General features: G+C 43.6%; 1 protein-coding gene across 4 annotated transcripts in view; it reads left to right on the forward strand.

The window, feature by feature from the left end:
* The window catches only part of il1rapl1b (interleukin 1 receptor accessory protein-like 1b), a 219,463-nt gene extending 201,271 nt beyond the window's left edge, over nt 1-18,192 (forward strand). For 3 of the 4 annotated variants that reach the window (XM_028979445.1, XM_028979443.1, XM_028979444.1), the window contains exons 8-12: nt 861-1,006; nt 7,833-7,979; nt 12,028-12,198; nt 13,135-13,179; nt 14,994-18,192. In XM_028979445.1, the coding sequence (XP_028835278.1) occupies nt 861-1,006; nt 7,833-7,979; nt 12,028-12,198; nt 13,135-13,179; nt 14,994-15,718 (1,234 nt within the window). In that variant the 3' untranslated portion in view covers nt 15,719-18,192. The remainder of the gene's footprint in view (nt 1-860; nt 1,007-7,832; nt 7,980-12,027; nt 12,199-13,134; nt 13,180-14,993) is intronic. The other variant, XM_028979446.1, reaches the window with a different exon arrangement.
* The last annotated feature ends 2,582 nt before the right edge of the window (nt 18,193-20,774 follow it).

Consider the following 20,774-nt stretch of genomic DNA (forward strand, 5'->3'; position numbering starts at 1 on the left):
TTTTTTTTTCCCCTCTCTCTCTCTAATCTGCACCTTATCAGCGTTATAAACTGCCGATTAGAAGCGCTTTTCGTGGACTGTGCGCAAAGAGTCGCTCTCCAAATCGTCCATTATCGGATTTCTGTCCTCGTCCCCGGCGCCGGCATCGCTCTTTTGCAATTCAGCTGATTCACCCCCCTCCTCGGTGGCTGGAGGAATTTGCCCATGATTAATTGTTATTATCCGCATTTGGAGTGTCCCCCCGGGGGGAGGGGGCAGCACTCTCCCGAACACTGACTCCACGCCGGCAGGCCGGCCGCATCAATACCTGGAGCGCCATAAAAAGCGGCTCAAACTGCCGCAATATCTGTAAATGTAAAGAAAGCCCAACATTATTTCTCCATTTATTCTTTTTCTGGCTCTCGTGAGCCCCAGCAGGGGAGGTTCATTTACTTTAAGAAATATTGTTTTTCTTTTTTCTTTCGTTTCCCCCCCCGCATGACTCCAGTTTCCATGGCAGCAGATATGAAAAGCTCTTTTTTAACCTCATTATTTAGTTATCGCTCCCACTGTGCAGAAGAAAAAAAAAGCTCAGACTTCTGATTTGTCTTTTTCTCTTTTTTTTTTTTGGCCCTTTTGAATTAGTCATTATCATCTTGCCGAAATTTGATGAAGAGCACGCTGTGTACCACAATTCCGAGCGCGTTTCCATCTGCGCTCGTCCCAGTTCTGGGGGCGCCATTCGCTGGCCTCTCCGGCGATCCACATCTCCTGGCATCCTAGGATCCCACAGATAACCACACATGGGCGCGTTGATGGACACTTGTCAAGGGCTTCCGCGATGCTGATGTTTTTTCTTATCCTTCTTTGCCCTCATCCAGAACCATCCGAGAGCACCTTGGAGAGCAGGAGGTGTCAATCTCCCTCACCATCGACTCTGTGCAGGAGAGCGACCTGGGAAACTACTCCTGCTACGTGGAGAATGGCAACGGCAGGAGGCAGGCCAACATCCAGCTCATCAAGAGGGGTAAGGGCCCTGCTAACCCACAGAGTCTTATAATTGTAGCTCCTTGTGCTTCTGAGACCTGGAATTGTCCCTCACGGGTTAATTGGTGACAGAAGAGTATAAACTATCCAGATTCGGCCAGGATAATAACCAGGTCTCTAAATCAAGCAGGTGCTGGATGAGATATGTCAAAGTTCTTACCTCTTTGCACAGAAGTTAGGGTTAACTTGTCAGCCAGATTGCTCCTTCAGGTCCATTTATTCCATGTAAATTTTAAGATTTGGAAGACAACAGAGTTCCTGATCTAAAGATAGCAGGATGATACATGAGACGAACAAGCAGGAGGTTCCTATTTCTTTTTTAAGATGTACACAGGCTCAGTGCACATCTGCTGAGAGGTGAGAGAGAGATGAGAAGAGACGCTCAGCTTGAAGCGCGGGCCATTTTCCGGGTTAAGAACTTTCAGAAACCAGACTGAGACAATAGAGTTAATGTAGTGTATGTGCAGTACTTGGCAGGCTGAGCTTCCGGTGACTCACTCTTCACGAAGACCAGAGAACGTATCGCCCGCTGGTCCTGATGCTTTATTCTTCACGCAGGCTTGACTGCGTGATGACGCTCCGTGTAGAGTCAGAACACTTCTGCACTTTCATCCCAGGAAGAACATAAGCGCCAACCAGTTGTTATTTCTCACACATGGCAACATAGCCGCTTAATCTGCAATACAGCCAACATTTTCCTTCCCTGTAGCAGTTTGGAAAAATGCCTAAATGGATTTGATTGGTGAATGGTGAATGGCGAATTTGAAGTGAATGGAAAGCGCCTCCATTGACGCCATCAACACGTACGTGCAAGCATAATATTGTGGCTCGAACCTCCTTTTAATAGTTTATAGCTAGGAATGAAATGTTTAACGTATTTTTAAACAATTGAGAGCCTTAATCGATATTCATCACACTCTGTGAGTGACCCTATGAAGAAATATATGCAGTATATGCACCGTATTCATGCATTCATATTTACATTCATGGCATTCACGCAGAGATGCGTAGTCTCAGGGCTATTTTATCCTGTTATGCAATGTACCAACACCAACTTGCAGATTATTAGCATGTAATTCAGCTATTTGGGTGGGTGAATCGGAGATTAGTGAACATGCCTCACACGCTACATAGTATAGCTCTGGGAACGTAGAGCCCACTGAGGCTTTTTTTCAGTAGAGCTGTAATTTTTTTTAAATACCTTATTTCATTTTGCACCTTTGGAGTATATTAAAATGAAATTGCCCTGTGCCGTGCAGGTTCACTGGGACTGGGCTAAATAAAGAGTTTTTTGGATGTGCGAGGTAAATGGAGGGGTGAGTTAACCGGCGTCGACCTCCGGCTTGAGATTATTTTCCACATAAAGAGGTCTTCACACTTTAATAGGTCACTTAAACATTAGCGAGCGGAGTGCTGGAGCGGAACTGTAAATGTAACTGTGACATATAAACCTTCCGGAAACGAGGACATGTTCATCACTTTGGGGCAGATCTTTCCGCATTTTACACAGATGAGCTGACAATGGCGGGCCAATGAACACCCGCTCATCTATAACTCTCCCCTTTAATATTAATGCACTCTCGCACATTCTTGATACAAAGTGCAGATGTCGGTCTCTCGTTTCAAAATGAACTGTTTCTTATTCGTCTTTCTGTCACAAATCTTACACCTCTTTTTGGAACACTGGTACCGATAGTCTTTGGGAGCATCTGGGTCCCACAAGATTCTGCACGTTGCATCCTCAGCCAGCCCATCCCTTCCTTACCTCATGTCAATTTCTGCAGGATCTATGGGCACGAGACCTGGAGTGGTCTGTCTGTCCTGGCTGAGACATGGCTGTCATCCCTCCTCTGAGCCTTCTGCTGAGTGGCGCAAACTGATCCTGCCTCGTTTCTTTTTAAGTCTCCTTTCATGTGTGGACCACTGTTGTTTCTGGCGAGTTCCACTTCTTTCTTTTCTGTGGTGACATCCTCACATTAGAACACTTGTTCAGGTTCTCCCTCCGTGGCTTGAAAGCCATCAGTCTTGAATATTTTTGCATAGCGAGTTGTTGCGCTTTTTTAAGTTTGACTCTTTTGAGAAGACTTTGATGACGCCCCAGATTCATTTGATTCGGAATATGAAAGGTTCTATTCTGACATGCACATCTCTCTATAAACTACAGGAGCCTGTGTCGGCCCCTTTACTGCAAAATGGCCCAAAATGGCTGCCGACTGCGGTGTCTATTCCTTTTTTTGGTTAGTATGTTTCTTTAATGCACTTTGTGTTCCAAAAAGCTCCACATGGGCAACATTCAAACTGCTTAACTGGAAATAAACATTTATTTTCTGGGAGCTAAGGGGTGAGCTAAATTCAATTTGGCCTGATTTATTCTGGCACACTAAATTGAGTGTCTCACACAAACACACAAATCAAATAGAAAGCGCAACAAACACACACTGAGAGGCACACATGTATGTGTTTGTGCCAACATGCATACGCATGTGCACCTGCTGGGCAGGACTGTGCTGGGCGTTGGTGGATGAGCGCTGCCAACCGCAGAGGACTGATATTGATGGAGATGCTCAACGTTGCGCCTTATTTCTTAACTTTTATCAACCCACTGCTGAAGATGAGTGGGCCTGATGGCTGAAGATTGGGGTCAGACTTTCCTCTGTCTCTTATAATGGAGCTGTGGTAGCGCATGGGAGCGTGCAGCTCTACTTAAAAGCAGAAAAGAGAGACGGAGCCTTGACCGTGATTTTAAAAATAGGATGGCTATTTACAGCGAGGAATTAAAGTGTCTTTGAAGATGTCATTACCTGCTATAGTTCTTATTTAATGCATTGTTTATTTTGGTGTGCCGAGGCTGCTTATCTGCATTTGACACCATTTAAAACTTAAGAAAAATTATCTGCAGGCCTTTGGTGTAGAAAGGAAGCCTCAGGATGCATGTTATAAAAGATCAAATCTATATCTACAATACCTAAAATTCATGTATAGGCAGTATTTTAACTGTTTTAATGAGTTGACATTTTTAAGTGCCTGATTTGCAGTTATAATGCAGGTTTGGCCTGCCACATACTTACAGTGGAAGAGCATAGTTGAAAATTGTACATAAAAACATGATTTTTTTATTCCATCACCCATCTTCTAAAACTGCCATGCTGCTTATCTGAGGAACGCTTGAGAGCAGTTCAGTTGCTTCCATGGAATTCTCCTCCACTCCTCCCAGGACACAAATGTAGAAATATTTTTTTTAGTATGAGGAAACTCGATATTTGCCCCCTTAATCAATTTCCCACAGTTCTGTTCTGGCCTTAATCTCAGTTCCATGAGGTCCATTTCCATTAAATGCTGGAAAATGTGCTCCTCCAGGGTGATTTTGGGTACCAGGACTGCTAGCTTGCCTTACAGGAACAGAAAACAGACTGATTATGAATTTAGATGTGATGTTATCGTTGAAGGGTCCACTCTTTAAAGATGATCCATGGGCTTTAAAGACTGTCTTCATCTCAACCTGAGCTTTCCAGACTCCCTAATTTGTATTAGTAGGAGTAGTGGTAGTTTAAATCACAGTGAAGAGTTTATAATTGCTTGTCCTGTACAAATGGCTACTATTGGAAACATTTGTCTTGGAAATCATCTCAAACCCTTGGGGAAAATGTCAGAGTGTCCTTTCTGTCGAAGATCTGAGCTGGATTCTCATTGGTCTGCGTGTGTTAACGGGGTTAGAGCAGCTAGCCCGTGTTAAGATTGTTCCTTGTTTGTACAGGCCTGCGTCTGTGGAGAAAGCTTTCTTCTACTCCTCTGCGCCAATCAATGGATTTTGGCTGCCGGTCTGAAATGGCCAGTTGTAAATCTTCTGGGCTTTAAGTCCTCCTGTGTTCCCATTATGTAAGTAGTTGGTCCACGGCCACGGGGCTTTTCGCTCCCACCTTTGCGAGCTCTTTGGTAATTGTTTTCTGCATTACGGCCTCTGGTGCATTGGCCACCTCTAATAAGTCATTAACGACAGCTCTTCTGTCACAATCAGTGGCATTCTGACCATTGCCAGAAGTGCTGGTGAGCTTTCCTGATGAATGGCGATTGGTTGGCTGTCCTCCTTTTATTTTAACTGCTGTTATTATTGTTATTTGTGTCCAAGTACACTTTGGAAACAAAGGCAATAATAATTTCATGTGTGTGAGGCTGGAGAAATTACTGGGCCTTTGGAGGACACCAGGAGAGAAAAAGACATTCATAAATAAATGTATATATTTTTTGTTTCACAAATACGCCTTGAACACCAACAGAGTTGGTTTTATTTTTCATTTCATCCCCGGGGATTTGGTGAGGGATGCTTCTCATGTTGGCTGAAGGCCTTTGAACCTTCAAATATTCCTTATGTTTTCATGCATTTCTATGCATTTTTCATACTTAAAATCTACTTAATTAATCCTTGTCTTTATTATTATTTGAATTCCTTGAAGGTTTTATGCTGAGCTCTGCATGTTTATTTTCTTCATGTTAGATCTGCATTTATCATCATTTCTTGGCCGGAAGAGAAGCTGTCAGAGAAATCATTTTCAGTCTGAAATTAATGGGCACTCAAAGCCAAACCCACCATGAAAGCCCCCAAAGTCACATTCCAAGTCAATCTCTTCCCATTGCTCTCCCTAACAATGAATCCAATCCGTCACACTCTTCCCTCCCTCAAAGAGCGAGCATTCCGCCCTTCCACCCGCAGCCCGCAATACAAATGTCACGATTGACAAATCGGAATGGCAGCGTCTCCTCCGAACGCTGCCCTGGCGCCGCTGGAGAGGTGGGAGAGATGATGGATCACGAGATGCCGAGCAGCTTCGTCAAATCCATCAGTACATAAGTGAGGCACGGTGCCCAGCGGCCAGGGAATACTTTGTCTTAATTTCCTGACCGTTTTGCCTGCCGGAGGGGCGGGGTCTTTGTAATTTAATCTCATGTGAGTGACATGTGCTCATCAGATTACATAGCCAATCAGGTCAAGGGCTGAGAAGAGGCAGGAGGGATGGAGGAAGGAGAGGCAGATGAAATGCATAGCTGAAGGAAAGGCAGAAGAGGGGTGGCGAAGGTCGTTTCTGGAATGAGGAGGAAGAAGCAGATAGAAACACACCTCCGCCATCATCTCACACTGCTCTGACTATCCAGAAGATCTGAAGTTACCAGACCTCCTGCCATGAGCTTCAGCATCTCTCATTCACATGGTTTTCACATTTTTGGCTATTTTGGCTACCTTTTTTTTTTTTGGACATTTTGGATTTTTGGATAGCGAGTTAGTGAGTTTGTTTTAATATCTTGGAGACCTCTCTCAACCAGAGAACTATCTCTATAGACAACTAATGATTCTCACAATGTCCTGTGGAGGAAGGCTGAAAACACAGGGCCATAAATTGTCAATCAGGTGGAATTATTAATAATTTACCGAAATCACATGCTTATGAATCAATTCATTAATTAATTCATAATCACGGATTTGGGCTCAACTTACCCTACATGGGTTAAAAGCCAAGGGCACATTTGTGTCACTTGCTGTGTATGACAGCGACAAAACTTCACTTCATAGATGAATGTTCTGGACATCAAATGGAACTGCAGGCTCGACCTCTCCTGGGTGTATTCTATTGCTGTATTATTATTTACTGCGTTCCTGCCATCACACACTCCCATGATGCGCGTAGCGTCTGATTGATGCATGCGCTCTTTTCAGTGGGATTTTCATTGTGCTCGTTTTGAAGGCCCTCTTTAGGTATTATTAGCAGATCTGTCATGAACACTGCGGGGTGTGTGAATGGCCAATGGAAGAGCTTGGAACTAATATTGGCCAGTGGACAAACCGCTGCTAGTTTGCATTTTTAATTATCAAGAAGATATCTGCTAATTTGGTGAAACAAAGGACCGTTGAAAATACTATGGTGACCTTCACTGCAAATGAGTTATTTTACAATAATAATTTTTTTAAATAATAATAATAAATCATTTAACAATAGTATTTCATGATTGCCTTTGCTAAGGAATGTATACCAAACTGATACATGTGAATAATTAGAATTTCTTTGGTTAGTAGGTATCTTGTGAATAATGAGGTGAAGGTGGTTTAGCCAGTCTCTCCTGTTCATCTGCTTTTTCTGCCCTTGGGATGGTTGCACCATGATTCATTTGGCTTAATACCTCATAAAGCATTTTTCCTCTATAAATTTCCTCTATGATTTGATTTAACTGTTCACTTTTTGTAAATGTAGTCTAATTCCTGTTTAGTCACTGTAAAACAGGCAACTAGGTGAATATTCTTGTCAGACAATTCTGTTCAAAAAATTGGATAATAGATAAAAATGTCGGTGGTGACGGCTACATCCCTGACAATTGTAACAAGGCTAGAAAGCACTCCTCATGGACAGTTTATTTAATGCTGCAGCGAGAATAAGCCCATGATCCTCCGCTGTGTGTAATGCCTTCATTGCAGCAGACCGCACACGTTCAGTTGGCTGCCGCATGAGTGCTAAACTGTAAATTGAAATTGTTGTTCGCAGGCCTGATGCCTGGGCTTGTTCTTCAGGAAGACAACATTTCAGCTGTGAACAAAGGTTACAGTAGCTGCTATAGAACAAAAGCTGCCTATTGTCTAGTGTTTTTATTATTATTATTATCGGTCTCCTGTAGGTGGCAGTAGTCGTTAATGTCGCTTTATTGTAGTCAGTATTCTGCTATCAGCATGCATTCTGTGTGCATTTTTACTGCTTTAAAGTGAAGCTGCAGTTGAAATGACATGTTCTCTCTGTGTCATCCTCCTCTGTCCATCTGTCCCTCAGCAGAGCTCATGTACACAGTAGAGCTGGCCGGAGGTCTGGGGGCCATCCTTCTTCTGCTCATTTGTCTGGTGACCCTCTACAAATGCTACAAGATCGAGCTCATGCTGTTTTACCGAAACCACTTTGGGAGTGAAGACGTGGATGGAGGTGAGCTGTAGATGAGTGAACGTGTGTGTATAGAAGTCTTGTCATTTATTGTAAAAACACTTGCTTCCTTTCGTATGCTGAAAAGGTAGCAGGAACTGGAAATTTGGAGAACGCACGGTTCCAGTTTCATAGAATTGGGCGTTCTGGTTTTCAAGATCAGATGCATGATCTCACATGTCATGAGAATTAATATTTTATCCAATTAAAAACCTTTCAAAAACTATAGACTTAAGAAGCTTGTCACATTACGGTAGAAACATGCATGCATATTCCAAATGAAGTGTTTTGAAAGGTTTAATTCTCAAAAGGAGGGGAACCTAGTCACCGAAACCCATCTGAAGAGAAGTGTGTTCTTACCTGACAGCCATATTTTTAATGAAAATACTTACATATCACATAGGTCACAATGCAGCAGATACAAAAGAACTGCAGTCTGTGGATGTGCAAGATTTCTCATTCACAGCGACTAATTAGGCCGTTTTTACTGATGTGGCTGTCAAGCAAAAAGACTTCTCTTCCTCGTCTTCTTCCTCGCCAATTATCAACAGTGTAATTATAAACTTTTTTTTTTCCATTCTTGATTTAATGGCAAGAGATTAAGCAGTGACTGTATGGGCGATATAAAAACTTCTTCTTCTTCTTCTTCTTCATCATCAATCCAGAGTGATTTCCCTTAATGAGAGTTTGTAGAGAAGCAGTGTGAATGTATTGCGAGATTTGCAGATTACTTTAGGAGGCAGCGAGAGAGAGTGAGAGAGAGAGAGAGAGAGAGAGAGAGAGACGTGTCAGGGAGCAGGTGTCATTAATACTGAAAGGTGGCCTACCCCCTAATCGCCCTCCCCACCCAATCTTGGTTTGTCTCATCAGCTCGTCTTTTTTCTCACCTTGACGCTTGACGCATCGGACGTTTCCATGAAAGTCATTACCAGCTATGTTGGGCAGGCTTCCAAGGAAAAGGTTTTTTTTTTTTGCGATAATAGAAAAAAAAAATCAAGAAAGGAAGCCTGGCATGGAGACCAAGAACCTGAGCCTGGAACTTAATGCCGAGCTGCGATTGTCTCCTCTAATTGTGCTGGGCGAGTGTTGCATGGCACGAAGGAAACAGATTTTCAATTTGCTCTCTGTTTAAGGGGATCACTTTCAATAAGCCCGCAGGTCCCAGCAGAGCAGCACGTTCCCCCCAACCCCCCTCCCGCAAAGGTGATTATTCTGCACAGAGAACACGCCCCCGTTCACAAACACTCATGTCCAGCACTGCAGCGGCTTCCCCGGGCTTCACCTGGGCTGCTGGGGCATTTCTGCAATGCGGATGGGATATTTTATTTATCTATTTTCATTTGTCTAGTTGACCAACAGTTATCTGAGATAAAAGCCTTATCTGATGAGAACGTGCACCTCGCAAGCTGCTGGTGGGTGGGCAGAGCTGCAGCCAGACTGATCCCTGGGGATCGACAAAAAAAATCGGCCGAGCGAGGAGTTGGCGAGTTCACCCAGCATCTGTATGGTGAGCGCGCCTCACTCTCATCCAAGAGAGGGAGCTTCTGAGCCCCTTCTGAGTCCCAGCTCTTTGTCCTCAGAAATCGCGGATCTGCTCTCGGAGAGCGTGATTATTCCTCCTCCGACTTCTTTCTCCAACCACATCTTAAAGGAGGCTTCACTATATCTGAAATTCCCAATATCGGTCCACCAGATGCACCCAGCAGTTTTTTTCCTTTTTCACGAACTTGGATAGAGTTTCAAAAGATTAGGAGGTTCTGGGTCCTCTGTGGCCCAACCATATCTTCCATTAACTTTAATGCAGAATGAAATATATAAAGGCTCTTGTAATTTTTTTATACCCTGGTCACATGTTCAGGTACTTAATTACTTAATCACAATTATTGTCTATGAAAACATGCAAATTATCATGCATTGACATGAACTGAAAATCCTTCTGCTTTCTAGATATTTGGAACCTAAGTTCTTCACCACATAGTTACAAACTTTACCACAAATTACGAACACTGAAGTAAACATGTTTATCATCCACATGCTAATTTAATAGTAACTGACAAAACTTTAATTATAAGGAAAGGCAAAAAAAATCTGCATTTTAAACATTTGAAAATGGCACTGATATGAGGGGAGGCGTGATGGAGGCGTCTGCGCTCTGAAGTGAGCCAACGCCACTGCATATGGATCACACCTGCTGCCGCGAATTTCCTACCACGGGCCTGTAGAGAAGGATAAAACCGGCTCCCATGATCTCAGGCAGTCCCACACTTTCTTTGAGGCTGGCACAGGGTGGCATTTGCGAAAGCGACTGGTGAATTATTGCCATTTTTTGCATTAAATACTGTATGCATTAGATCTGCTGCAGGTTTATACGACACGCTGGAATAATAAGTCACTGAAGTAGTGTGTGAAAGATTTCCTTGCTGGCCTGTTCTGTTCTGCACGTCCATCACTCCCAGTAAAACAGGTAAACGCCACCATCTGGCCTCTGGTGACAGAGAGTGGCCATCATATGTTTGTGCAATGGAGGAAAATACAAATTGCAATGAGATTTTCAGACGTACACTCAACAAGTTGGAGAGCAACAAGAGAACCGTGTGCACTGTGCTAAACTCCTCAGTGCTTGAATTAGAACTGTTGGGGAACTGGAGAAAGGGAAGGAACGCTGGCAGGCTGCCACTTCCTGTTTTGGGGGGGGTTAAGTTGATGGGGTGCGTTCTCCCGTACAGGAGTGCCATTCTGTTGCCACTTCGTCATGTTGGGCCTTTTCTCCTCTCCATTTAATCCCCTCCAATCCTCCATCAATCATGGCTTTCATGCACCGATGGACGCTTGCCACCTATACGCCGGCTTTTACTCTCCCGCCTGAACCAACAAGGTGTTTATAATGTGCTTGGCGAGCTGGAGGTGGCATTGCTTGGCAACGGATCAGCAGAAGAAATAAAAATGCCTCTCCACCCGGCCACTACCCACCTTCCCCCCGAGTAGCTGGAAGGAGCGGCGGTGAGGGTGCCGCGGCGTGGGCGTCATGCAGCACCTTGCCAGATGGAGCGATGTCTGAATCTGCAAGTGTGTGAAGGATACATAGCATGCGCCCAGGAGCCACTAACAAGTGCTGGGAAGAAGACCGTGGCTTGGTGGTTTGGTAGAGCTAAGGAGGACCTTCCCCATATGGCTTCTAAGTAAACAGCAGCATCTCTGGTCAGGGTTTCAAACCTTTCCCAAAATCCATTCACGCCCCGTATTGAAGATGCAGCAGAGTGAACCTGCATGAACAAAAGCATGTAAACCCAGCAATGTTCTCAGTCTGGGAACATTGATATCACCATTAGTGTACGTGCCGAAAGGTGACTGTACTACTTTTACTCCTTTTCATGCCCTAAAGACACACACACGACGGAAAATAATAGATATGAAAATATTGTAGTATCTTTCTTTATGACTGGCTTTGTGTTTCAGAGCAGACGCCATTAAGGTGGACTTCTGTAATTTGTGTGCATGCTGGCTTCTGGAGGCAGACTGACTTTGGAGCAGTGATCAATGCCGCACGCTGGGTCCACTCAATACTCATTGCTTTGGCGGCGTGGCGCGGTTCATTCTTCTGTTGGCAAAACAGTTTAGGAAATTGCACATAAACTGTAAAAGCTGAAGCACGGGGCTTCAGTTTTGCAGAGAACTTGATTATTCCCTCAACTTTATTACATTAAAAATATTTAGATGCTGATAAAGCCTCCACTTTTAATTGTAAAAAATTAAATTTTTCCAACCTGTTTCTAAACAAAAAAGTCTATTTAACTTATATTTTGGTCAATGTATAATTTAATCTTGACAGCAAGTCATTTAATAGCCTTCTTTTCCTATCTATGCAGAAATTTAAAGACATTTGTCCCTTTTTGAATGTACCATTAATCTGGTTATGATCACTCAAACCTTGCAAGCTTACCTTCTTACTGGCTACCCAATGACTTAATAAAATACTCCACAAAACTTCTTTATTCGATTGAATTAACATTTTTTGTGATGTCATATTGATTTAGCCCTTTGTGCCTCACAGAGAACAAGGACTACGATGCCTACCTTTCCTACACCAAAGTGGACCCTGACCAGTGGAGCCAAGAGACACGAGAGGAGGAACGCTTCGCCCTGGAGATCCTCCCCGACATTCTAGAAAAGCATTATGGGTATAAACTCTTCATTCCAGACAGGGACTTGATTCCTACAGGAAGTAAGTCCACCAATGGTGAAAACCCACAATGCCTTTCAGTGTTCAAGTGTGTATGTATGCTGGCTGACCTAAACGTTCACATCAGTCAAGTCATGTCAATGTTGTGTTTCGAGTTCCCTTTGCATCATAAAGCCCCTTTTGCTGCCTTAACATGAATGCGATGCTGTGCTAACACCCATCCCGGGCTCTGGATGCCCGTCCATTCATCCAAGCGAACGACGCTCCCCGCGGTACAAACCCATTTTTGCAGCAGGCCCCAGAGTGGCCTGGGAACGAGAATCCCATTTCCGGCCCCGTCTTTGCAAGTGATGTGTTGTTATTACACGCGACACTGCGCTGATCCCATCTTGAATATTACCGCATGCCAGCTGCCTTTTGATAGCTTCCGCCAAAAAAACAACATGAATGGAGTTTGACTCGTAGCGCTTTACTGGAGGATTAGGATGAAATGGTAATGCCCCTCACATAAGATCCTGGCACATTGTCATCTTTTTTCTTATTATTTGTCTTTTTCATATTTAAATCTATAAATTTTCTGCTTTGAAACAGCTTTTTACCCCTTCCATGCCTGCTCAGTCATTTCCTCGTCCCTGTGTCCTATGTGTGTCTTTAATGTCTTCTGTCTGGGGACTATTCATTTTTAATATGGGACATTAGGCTGAAATTAATTGCAGGGATGTCTTGTTTTTAAAAATACTCAACTTTCATTAAAGACTACGCTTATCTAAATCATTAATAAGAAAGCGATTAAATTGTTCTGGGGGACAGAGCCGCATAAAGTCCCATATTAAACTGGAATAAACTGTTTTTAGTAAAAATTGAGTGCGGGAAGGCGAACGCATCCAAGTTTATGCCAGTTGTCCCCTTGCTTTTGAATCTGATGAGTTTCTGTAATGGTGTTACCGCACGTTTCAATGTTGAAATATTTATGTTTAGGTTTCAACAGCGATCATTTCCAGGATGATACGGGACTGCTTAGAGGTACTGGTCCCACAGCTTCTTCTTCCTGTGTCAGGCGCTCTGCATGCTACAGGGCCACCCCTACCTGACCTGCGCTACCTGCCCAGATTTTCAACACCACGTGCTCTTATTTACTTAATTATTGAACTAATCGCATTTTATGACGATTTCCAGTGGATCGTGCTACTAGGGTCTTGTTTTCCTGGTACCGTGTAAGATGTGCTGCATGGGAAGTGTTTGCTAATGTCACATTAAATGCATCTCCTTTAATGTTGTAGAGGAGGAACAAACTGCCCACTCAGCTCTATTTGTTGGTGTGCAATTATTTCTGACACCCAGGAGAAAAGTTTTTTTATGAACAAAGTTTAAAAAGGGAGGAGTCTGTACATCTGATTCACTGCTGTTGTTAATGAATGAATGCAGAATGCTTTAATTCAAGCATTCTAATGGGTGGAACTAGTGAATGTGACATTAGTAAACATTCAATGGAAAATATGTCCCTCAGAATACATTTTGAGTATGTATCAATGGGCACTATTTTTGAACTGGCGCTAAGCATGGGGCTTGTTGAAAAGCTCTTAGCGTAATGTCGAAGATCTCAGGACTTATAAAATAGATAGATCAAACACGATGTTTATGCATGTAATGCATTGGCGGGCGTTGTTTTAAATGATCCAGAATGAGGAATTAGCATGTGTGGTAGCTGTCAATCTGTTTATGAAATAATCATTAAAGATCTGGGTGGCAGAAATAATGACACACCAACAAAAATGGTAGTTACTTAGTGAAGAAACGGTGTGCTTTGTGTACATTTCTATTACATTTCCCGGGAAAATCCCACAGTGGTAGTAAGCGTGGTTTGAACCTTCAGTTTTGCGGACGTCTGGTTTAAAGGCAGCAATGCTAGGCGTTTCCTCATCCTTGATAGGAAACGCAGCAAAAGAAGAGAAATACATGAACACATACGCTTGATTTTTGTAATATATTTGACAAAGAAATATTGTATTTGAAGAGAGGGGTGTTTCATTCATCCATGACCAGAATTCAAGAAAAATACTTGGTTGCACCTGTGTACACGACGTACAGACTTACAGTTTGACTGTACAGGTCTGCGGTATCATGAAGGGGAAAAGATTTTGCGCTCACATTCGGAGCAGGAATTGCAGATCAGGCGGCCCCAGGCAGGATCAGATAGTCCATCTCAGGCCAGAGAGGCTGGGAGGAGGCAGGAGAAGATGCAGAACTTCTCAGCTGCTCTCAGAATCGAGGGAACAGGATTTGATTGCTGAATTAGACCTAAGCAACATGTAAAAAAAAAAAGAAACCAAGGGCACTCTAGTGTGCAGATAATAATCCCCCTGGTCTGTGGAAGACACAATAATGGGCAGGATATAGGCACTCTGTTACAAGCCCGATGAAAGCAAGCCCTTCAATCTGATTTGTCAGATTAGGACACAAATGGTGGGGAGGCTGTTTTTAAGCGTTAAGAAAATTGTTCCTCTTTGTTAAAATCCACTCTGAAGGGACTGATAAGTGCCCAAGTCCTTGTTTGATGTCGTCTCCTCTGTCTCGTGTGTTTTCCTCATTCTGTGTATGCTCGATGTTGTCACTGTCAATGTTGTCACTCGTTTTGTTTACTGATTCTGACAGTTTGATTAGATGTCCTCCCATTAAGAATATCTCAGCCCTTTTGAATCTTAATTCCATGTATTACAAGTTCATGAATAAATTAATGAATGTACATATTTTAACAAACTTTCATGTCATATGTGCGTTGCAGAAATGAATGACTGTCACCTCCTCTGTAACTTTGGTTCTTTGCTCGCTTACTGCAGCCTACATTGAGGATGTAGCACGCTGCGTGGACCAGAGCAAGCGGCTGATTATCGTCATGACGCCCAACTACGTGGTGCGGCGAGGGTGGAGCATCTTCGAGCTGGAGACACGGCTGCGCAACATGCTGGTGAGCGGCGAGATCAAGGTGATTCTGATCGAGTGCGCCGAGCTGCGCGGCATCATGAACTACCAGGAGGTGGAGGCGCTGAAGCACACCATCAAGATGCTGACCGTCATCAAGTGGCACGGCCCCAAGAGCAACAAGCTCAACTCCAAGTTCTGGAAGCACCTGCAGTACGAGATGCCCTTCAAGCGCCTGGAGCCCATCCTCAGCCACGAGCAGGTCCTGGACGTCAGCGAGCAGGGCCCCTTCGGCGAGCTCCAGACCGTATCGGCCATCTCCATGGCGGCCGCCACCTCCACCGCCATGGCAACGGCCCACCCAGACCTGCGCTCCACCTTCCACAACACGTACCACACGCAGATGAGGCAGAAACAGTACTACCGCAGCTACGAGTACGACATCCCCACCTCCGGCACGCTGCCGCCGCTCTCCTCCCTGGGCAACCAGCACACCTACTGCAACATCCCCATGACTCTGATCAACGGCCAGCGGCAGCAGGGCAAGCCGCCCCGCGAGCAGAGCCTGGAGGAGGCGCACGCCAACAACGCCATGCTGCCGCTGCTGCCCCGAGAGACCAGCATATCCAGCGTCATCTGGTGACGCGGCCCGCACCGCTGGTTCCCATCCGCCGCGGCATGGCGGGCGGCCTGGACCGGAGACGCCCACGCGCCGGGGCTGTGGTGGAGGCGTGGCACAGGGAGGCGCTACCCTGGCAACTGCTGCTGTCGAATTTGCACCACGACTCACGGGGAGATTTCAAAAGCAAATTCCAGTCAATACAGGACACTTCAGAAGGACTCGCAAAGTTTGTATTCGGGGACGGGGGTTTGTCAGCGGGAGGGAGAGGGCACCTGCGTGCACACACTCACACTCACACACACACACACACAGAAATACTGACACACTTTCATGCAGATTCTCTCAAGGAATACAGGGTCTTGTACATATATTTGCGGTTTCTTTGTAGCATTTGTAACCTTTTTTTCCAGTTATGGTCTATTTTTTTTCTTTGACATCTTTTTATCATACAAATTTTATATCTGATTTCCCTTTTCTGTTTCACATATGGACTATTGGAAGCTCTCTATTGTGACTTAGGTGGAATGGCTGTAACTTTATCTGAATTCGTTGGCAGCAAGTGTAATTATTTCTTTTCTTTTTTTGTTTCGTTTTGGGTATAGCGGAGTAGCTTGATGTTCGATATGAAGGAGCAACATCATGTCTTTTTGTTTGGCCTGTGGAAAGATGGGTATTTCTTCTATTAAAGGGGACTCTTTAAAACTAAAAAAAAAAAAAAAACTAGATTATGCAAAACAGTTTGGAGGCCTGCGGAAAAGCCAACCAGAGGAGACGTGGAAGCAGAGTTAGACTTCGCCCGTGACGAGCTAGTATACCTGCTCCCTCCAGATATCAATACTTTCTATTAAAAAAAATGCAAAAAAAGAAATAAAAACAAAAACACGACAGCCTTGCTGTTTAGCTTGATAGTAAAAATGAATCTCATCTTTAAAGAAACTGTATATTATTTTAAAAGAAAGAAGTATATTTTTGTAACAAAAAAAATTGCTTGGAAGACATACTTAGTCACATTTCATTCCACTAATGAAAGGTTTAGGGTGACATTTTGATTCCCTCACTAAATGTTTTACCTTTTAATTTAAAAAAAATATTTTTAATGTTTCTGTCTTAAATGCTGATTAGACAGGAGCAAATATATATGTGTTTTGAGGACTTTTTCCCCATGATGGTGTCATTTCTGAGTGTGCATAGCTAGATATGTTTCAATTTATAACAAACACCTATATCTATAAATATAGATATATATATAGACATATTTATATTAACAAACACATTTCACAATGGAAAGAAAGTGCTGATCATCAGTGGAAACACAATACTGAATATTCCATCACTCACTGCATAGAAGAAAAACTTGTTGACCTCCGCTTAGTGCCTCCCTCCGTAGGAAGCGCCACCTGTTTGTTTGGGGTGGCATTGCATCAGATATGCACTCTCTCACTTCCTGTATCAAAGGCGTGGTTACTGCCATGACATCACTTCCTCTCTCACCCAGTCCGTGTCAGGGTCTAGCCTTTTCTGGTGGTCTGGTGGTTCTGCCTGAGAGACAACATCTACTGTGGTGCAGCACGGCAACCCGACGGATGTTTCGAGCCCAGCTCACCCCGTCAGTCTAATTTCGTTGAAGCCATCTTGTTCTGCAGACCTTTTGGCCTGATAACACCACCGTGGCATGAAGGGCATAAGTGAAACCAAAGCTGCCACCCAGTACCTAGTACACACCTTTACAGTCAGCCTGTTCTGATGCATTCAGGGTGCTGATGGAGGCTTTATGCATCACAGAGTCACACGCACAGGAATAGAGGCTGTCCGTTATTGTTCATTTAAAAATATATATTTCTATTTATGTTTTCATTAATTACTCTGTATTCATTTTGTAATGATAACCATGCTGTGGAAGGACAGACATTATGCAAAAATCTGCAGTGTAACCCGCGGGCAGGACGAGAGGTCAAGGAGGGTCATCGTACCTGTCCTACGGACCCCAAATCATCACCACGGCCGTTTCCGTTCATCCTTTGCCCGTTCACATCTGTAGATGTTCGCTGTGTTTCTGCTCGGTGTGTTGCTGAACAACGTGTTGAAAATTGTCCAGTCGGAATTGAGGCGGGCAGATCTGAGTGGGCACCTATCAGACCGTCCGCTTATATCAGTTCTCTCCTGTATTCTATGACATTGTGTATATAAATTGAAATGGTAATAAGATGAAGACAATCTAGCCACATTCATGAAACCAATGTTTGCATTTTCCAAGTGAGTGGCAAATTGTTTTATGAACATTTATTAAAAAAATAATGATGATGATGATAATAATAATAATATATAGCACAGACTTATTCCAGGCACTTTTTCGCAGTTTGGAGACTAAAGATTTAGGTTCTGTTGTTTCTGTTAGGTCTCTCCTGTTTTTGGATTCTTCTCTTTTTTATTCTGTACCTGCAATGTTAATTGAAGAGATATTATTATTAATAATAATAAAAATACACATTTAATAATTGTTCTTTACACTGCCCTGGTTATATGCTGATGTGAAAATGAATGGCTGCTCTAAGAAGAGTGGTCAGCTGTGGCAATGACATTTAGATTATTAATGCTTGCCTGGCTGTCTCATTACTCTGCTGAGTGGCCCTTCACTTCAGGTGACCCTGGATATCAGAGCACAGGATCCATTCATAAAGCGTTAATGAATCGCATAGTCATGAGTATATATATGAAAATATCACTTTTTTCCCCCCGTCACAACCCCAGTCTCATGACCGCAAGCTTTCGACGTCCCACTGCTGCCTGCAGCCCAGGTTTATAGGAAATTATACAAATCATTGTCAGGTTTGAGTGTTTTCATGCTGCTGTCGGACATGACACTCATCAACTGTCACACGTGTTTTCTCCAGGACTGAGTCGCTGGCTGCAGAACAGAATCAGGGAGCCTCACCCCATCACACCCCTGATGAAGTCGTCGCCTCCGGCTCTGGGTGCTGGAGGCAAGCAGCAATGCCAAAGCTAAAGCTTCCGGAAAGTGCAGCGCTCCAAAAATAAAAATGGAAACACCAGTGGCCAAACACCCTGGTCCACGTCACCCACACCCCAACTTTTTATCTTTATGACTTTGTTTCCATGACAGCAATTTCCTTGCATCTAAAAGCAAGGCAGCCTAGTTTGGTGGGGGTGGTAGTGTGTGTGTTTGTGTGTGGTAGAGTGGGTGCTATAGGCCGAGGGGTGAACATTTAATAATAATTTCAGTGTCTGCTGGGGGGTGTTGTGATTTGTGGTGCAACAGCTGAAATGAAATAAACTGGACATCCGTGGGCCTTTAATTTTGCAACATAGTGCGTGCATGTGTGTGCGTGTGTGTGTGTGTGAGAGAGAGAGAGAGAGAGAGAGAGAGAGAGAGAGCATGTATTAATATCTTAGTGGGGGCAAATACTGTTGGTCCTAACTGGAAAAAGTGCATATTTACAAAGAACACACTATATAATAATAAATAACAAATCCTCACAAAATATAACAGTAAGTGTGTATGCATACGTGTCTGGGTTATTTGGCCCACTTTGAAGAATGCTGACCAAAAAAAAGGCAATCCTTCCTTTCAACCCTAATTAAGATAAGATCAGGCCTAATACTGATCACTGTCTAGAGGCAATTAAGTCAATAGTCGCCCTATTAATTCCCTGATGAGGCAAACAAATCAGGTTACAGTCAAAGCCTCACGATCCACAGCCTCCCTTCCATAGACAGAAAGCGAGGCCGACGCCCGTCATCCGCTCTGCTTTGTATGCCAAAGTTTTCTCTTTTTCGTCAATGCATCTGTAGACATGGCTACTAAGACTACTGTAACACACATGAAGGTAATGCAGCCAAAGCACAATGTACATAAAAAAGCAAAAGCCAACCAATACTGAACAACATAATTTATTGATATAAAGCAGAACTGAGCAATCTTCAAACGTTCTAATGACAATGTGGCTCCATGCAATCGAATTCAGCTTTATTTGCCCTTCCATTCATGGCTCCTTGCTGGTTCCTTTACTATCAAACTCACTTTCTAAATGTGCGTTGGTGGGATTTCTTCCAAACTTGTTCATAAATTATGCAGTTGATGCTGTTTTAAAAAAACTGAGCTGACCTCAGACCAGCTGGGAATTCCATAAAGCAGTTGGACTAACCAATAGAAAGGAATGTGAACAAGCTGAAATTTGTATTCTCCGGCGCATGCGCTGTGAGCCCATGCCACACAACATGAGTCTTTACTGTGTCAACGCATGGAAATGTTCCTGCAACGACGACTGTGATTTTAGGCAATTAAGGTTTAGTCGGCACGGCCGTTTTTCGCCTACGTGCGTCAAAACCTCTAAATATGGCTGCACTACCACGCTTGCGTCTTTGCCACTAAGACCAGATGTTTTTCATTTCAAATAAAGCATCGCCATCTGCCAGGTTACTCTCTCTGTCTCTCTCTCTCTGTCACTTTCATCTCGAGCAGGCATCGCATTTTCTCTTCAAATAAAACCATCCGCACTTCATTAAGACGTGGCACCATAATGAAGAATGTTCTCGAAATACATGAAAGGGGGGCGCGTTACTAAGCCACGCCACGCGCTCTGCTGATTGACAGACACTTCCTGCGTGTTTACGGACTGTGTCGCGTCGCATGGTGTAACTCACCACTCTGACTCACAAGAAAGCAAGGTTACTTCACGCCTGCTCAGCTAAGTGGAGAATTGTTGCTTTTCTTATGTTATGTGTGTGAGGTATGAAAATAAGATGCTTAAGAAAAATAAATTAACAGATTCAAACAACCTGTTTAACCCTGCATGTGTGCAGGGAGACTGTCCATGTATCCACAGCAGCTCAAGACCTCTCTATAGAGAATATTTAGATTAGCCTTCTTATTGTCTTACTTATGTATAGAAACTACAACATATTGATATAAAAAGATTGAATTCATAGTTGAATAGTGAACCGGAATTGATCACTTCATTGATGGTAACACAAAAGCACATTGTAAGTCGCTCTGGATAAGGGCGTCGGCCAAATGGCTTAAATGTAAATGTGAATCTTCAGATTGGGGCATCCGATG

This window comes from Denticeps clupeoides, chromosome 5 (assembly GCF_900700375.1).
Source record: "Denticeps clupeoides chromosome 5, fDenClu1.1, whole genome shotgun sequence".
Classification (NCBI taxonomy): domain Eukaryota; kingdom Metazoa; phylum Chordata; class Actinopteri; order Clupeiformes; family Denticipitidae; genus Denticeps; species Denticeps clupeoides.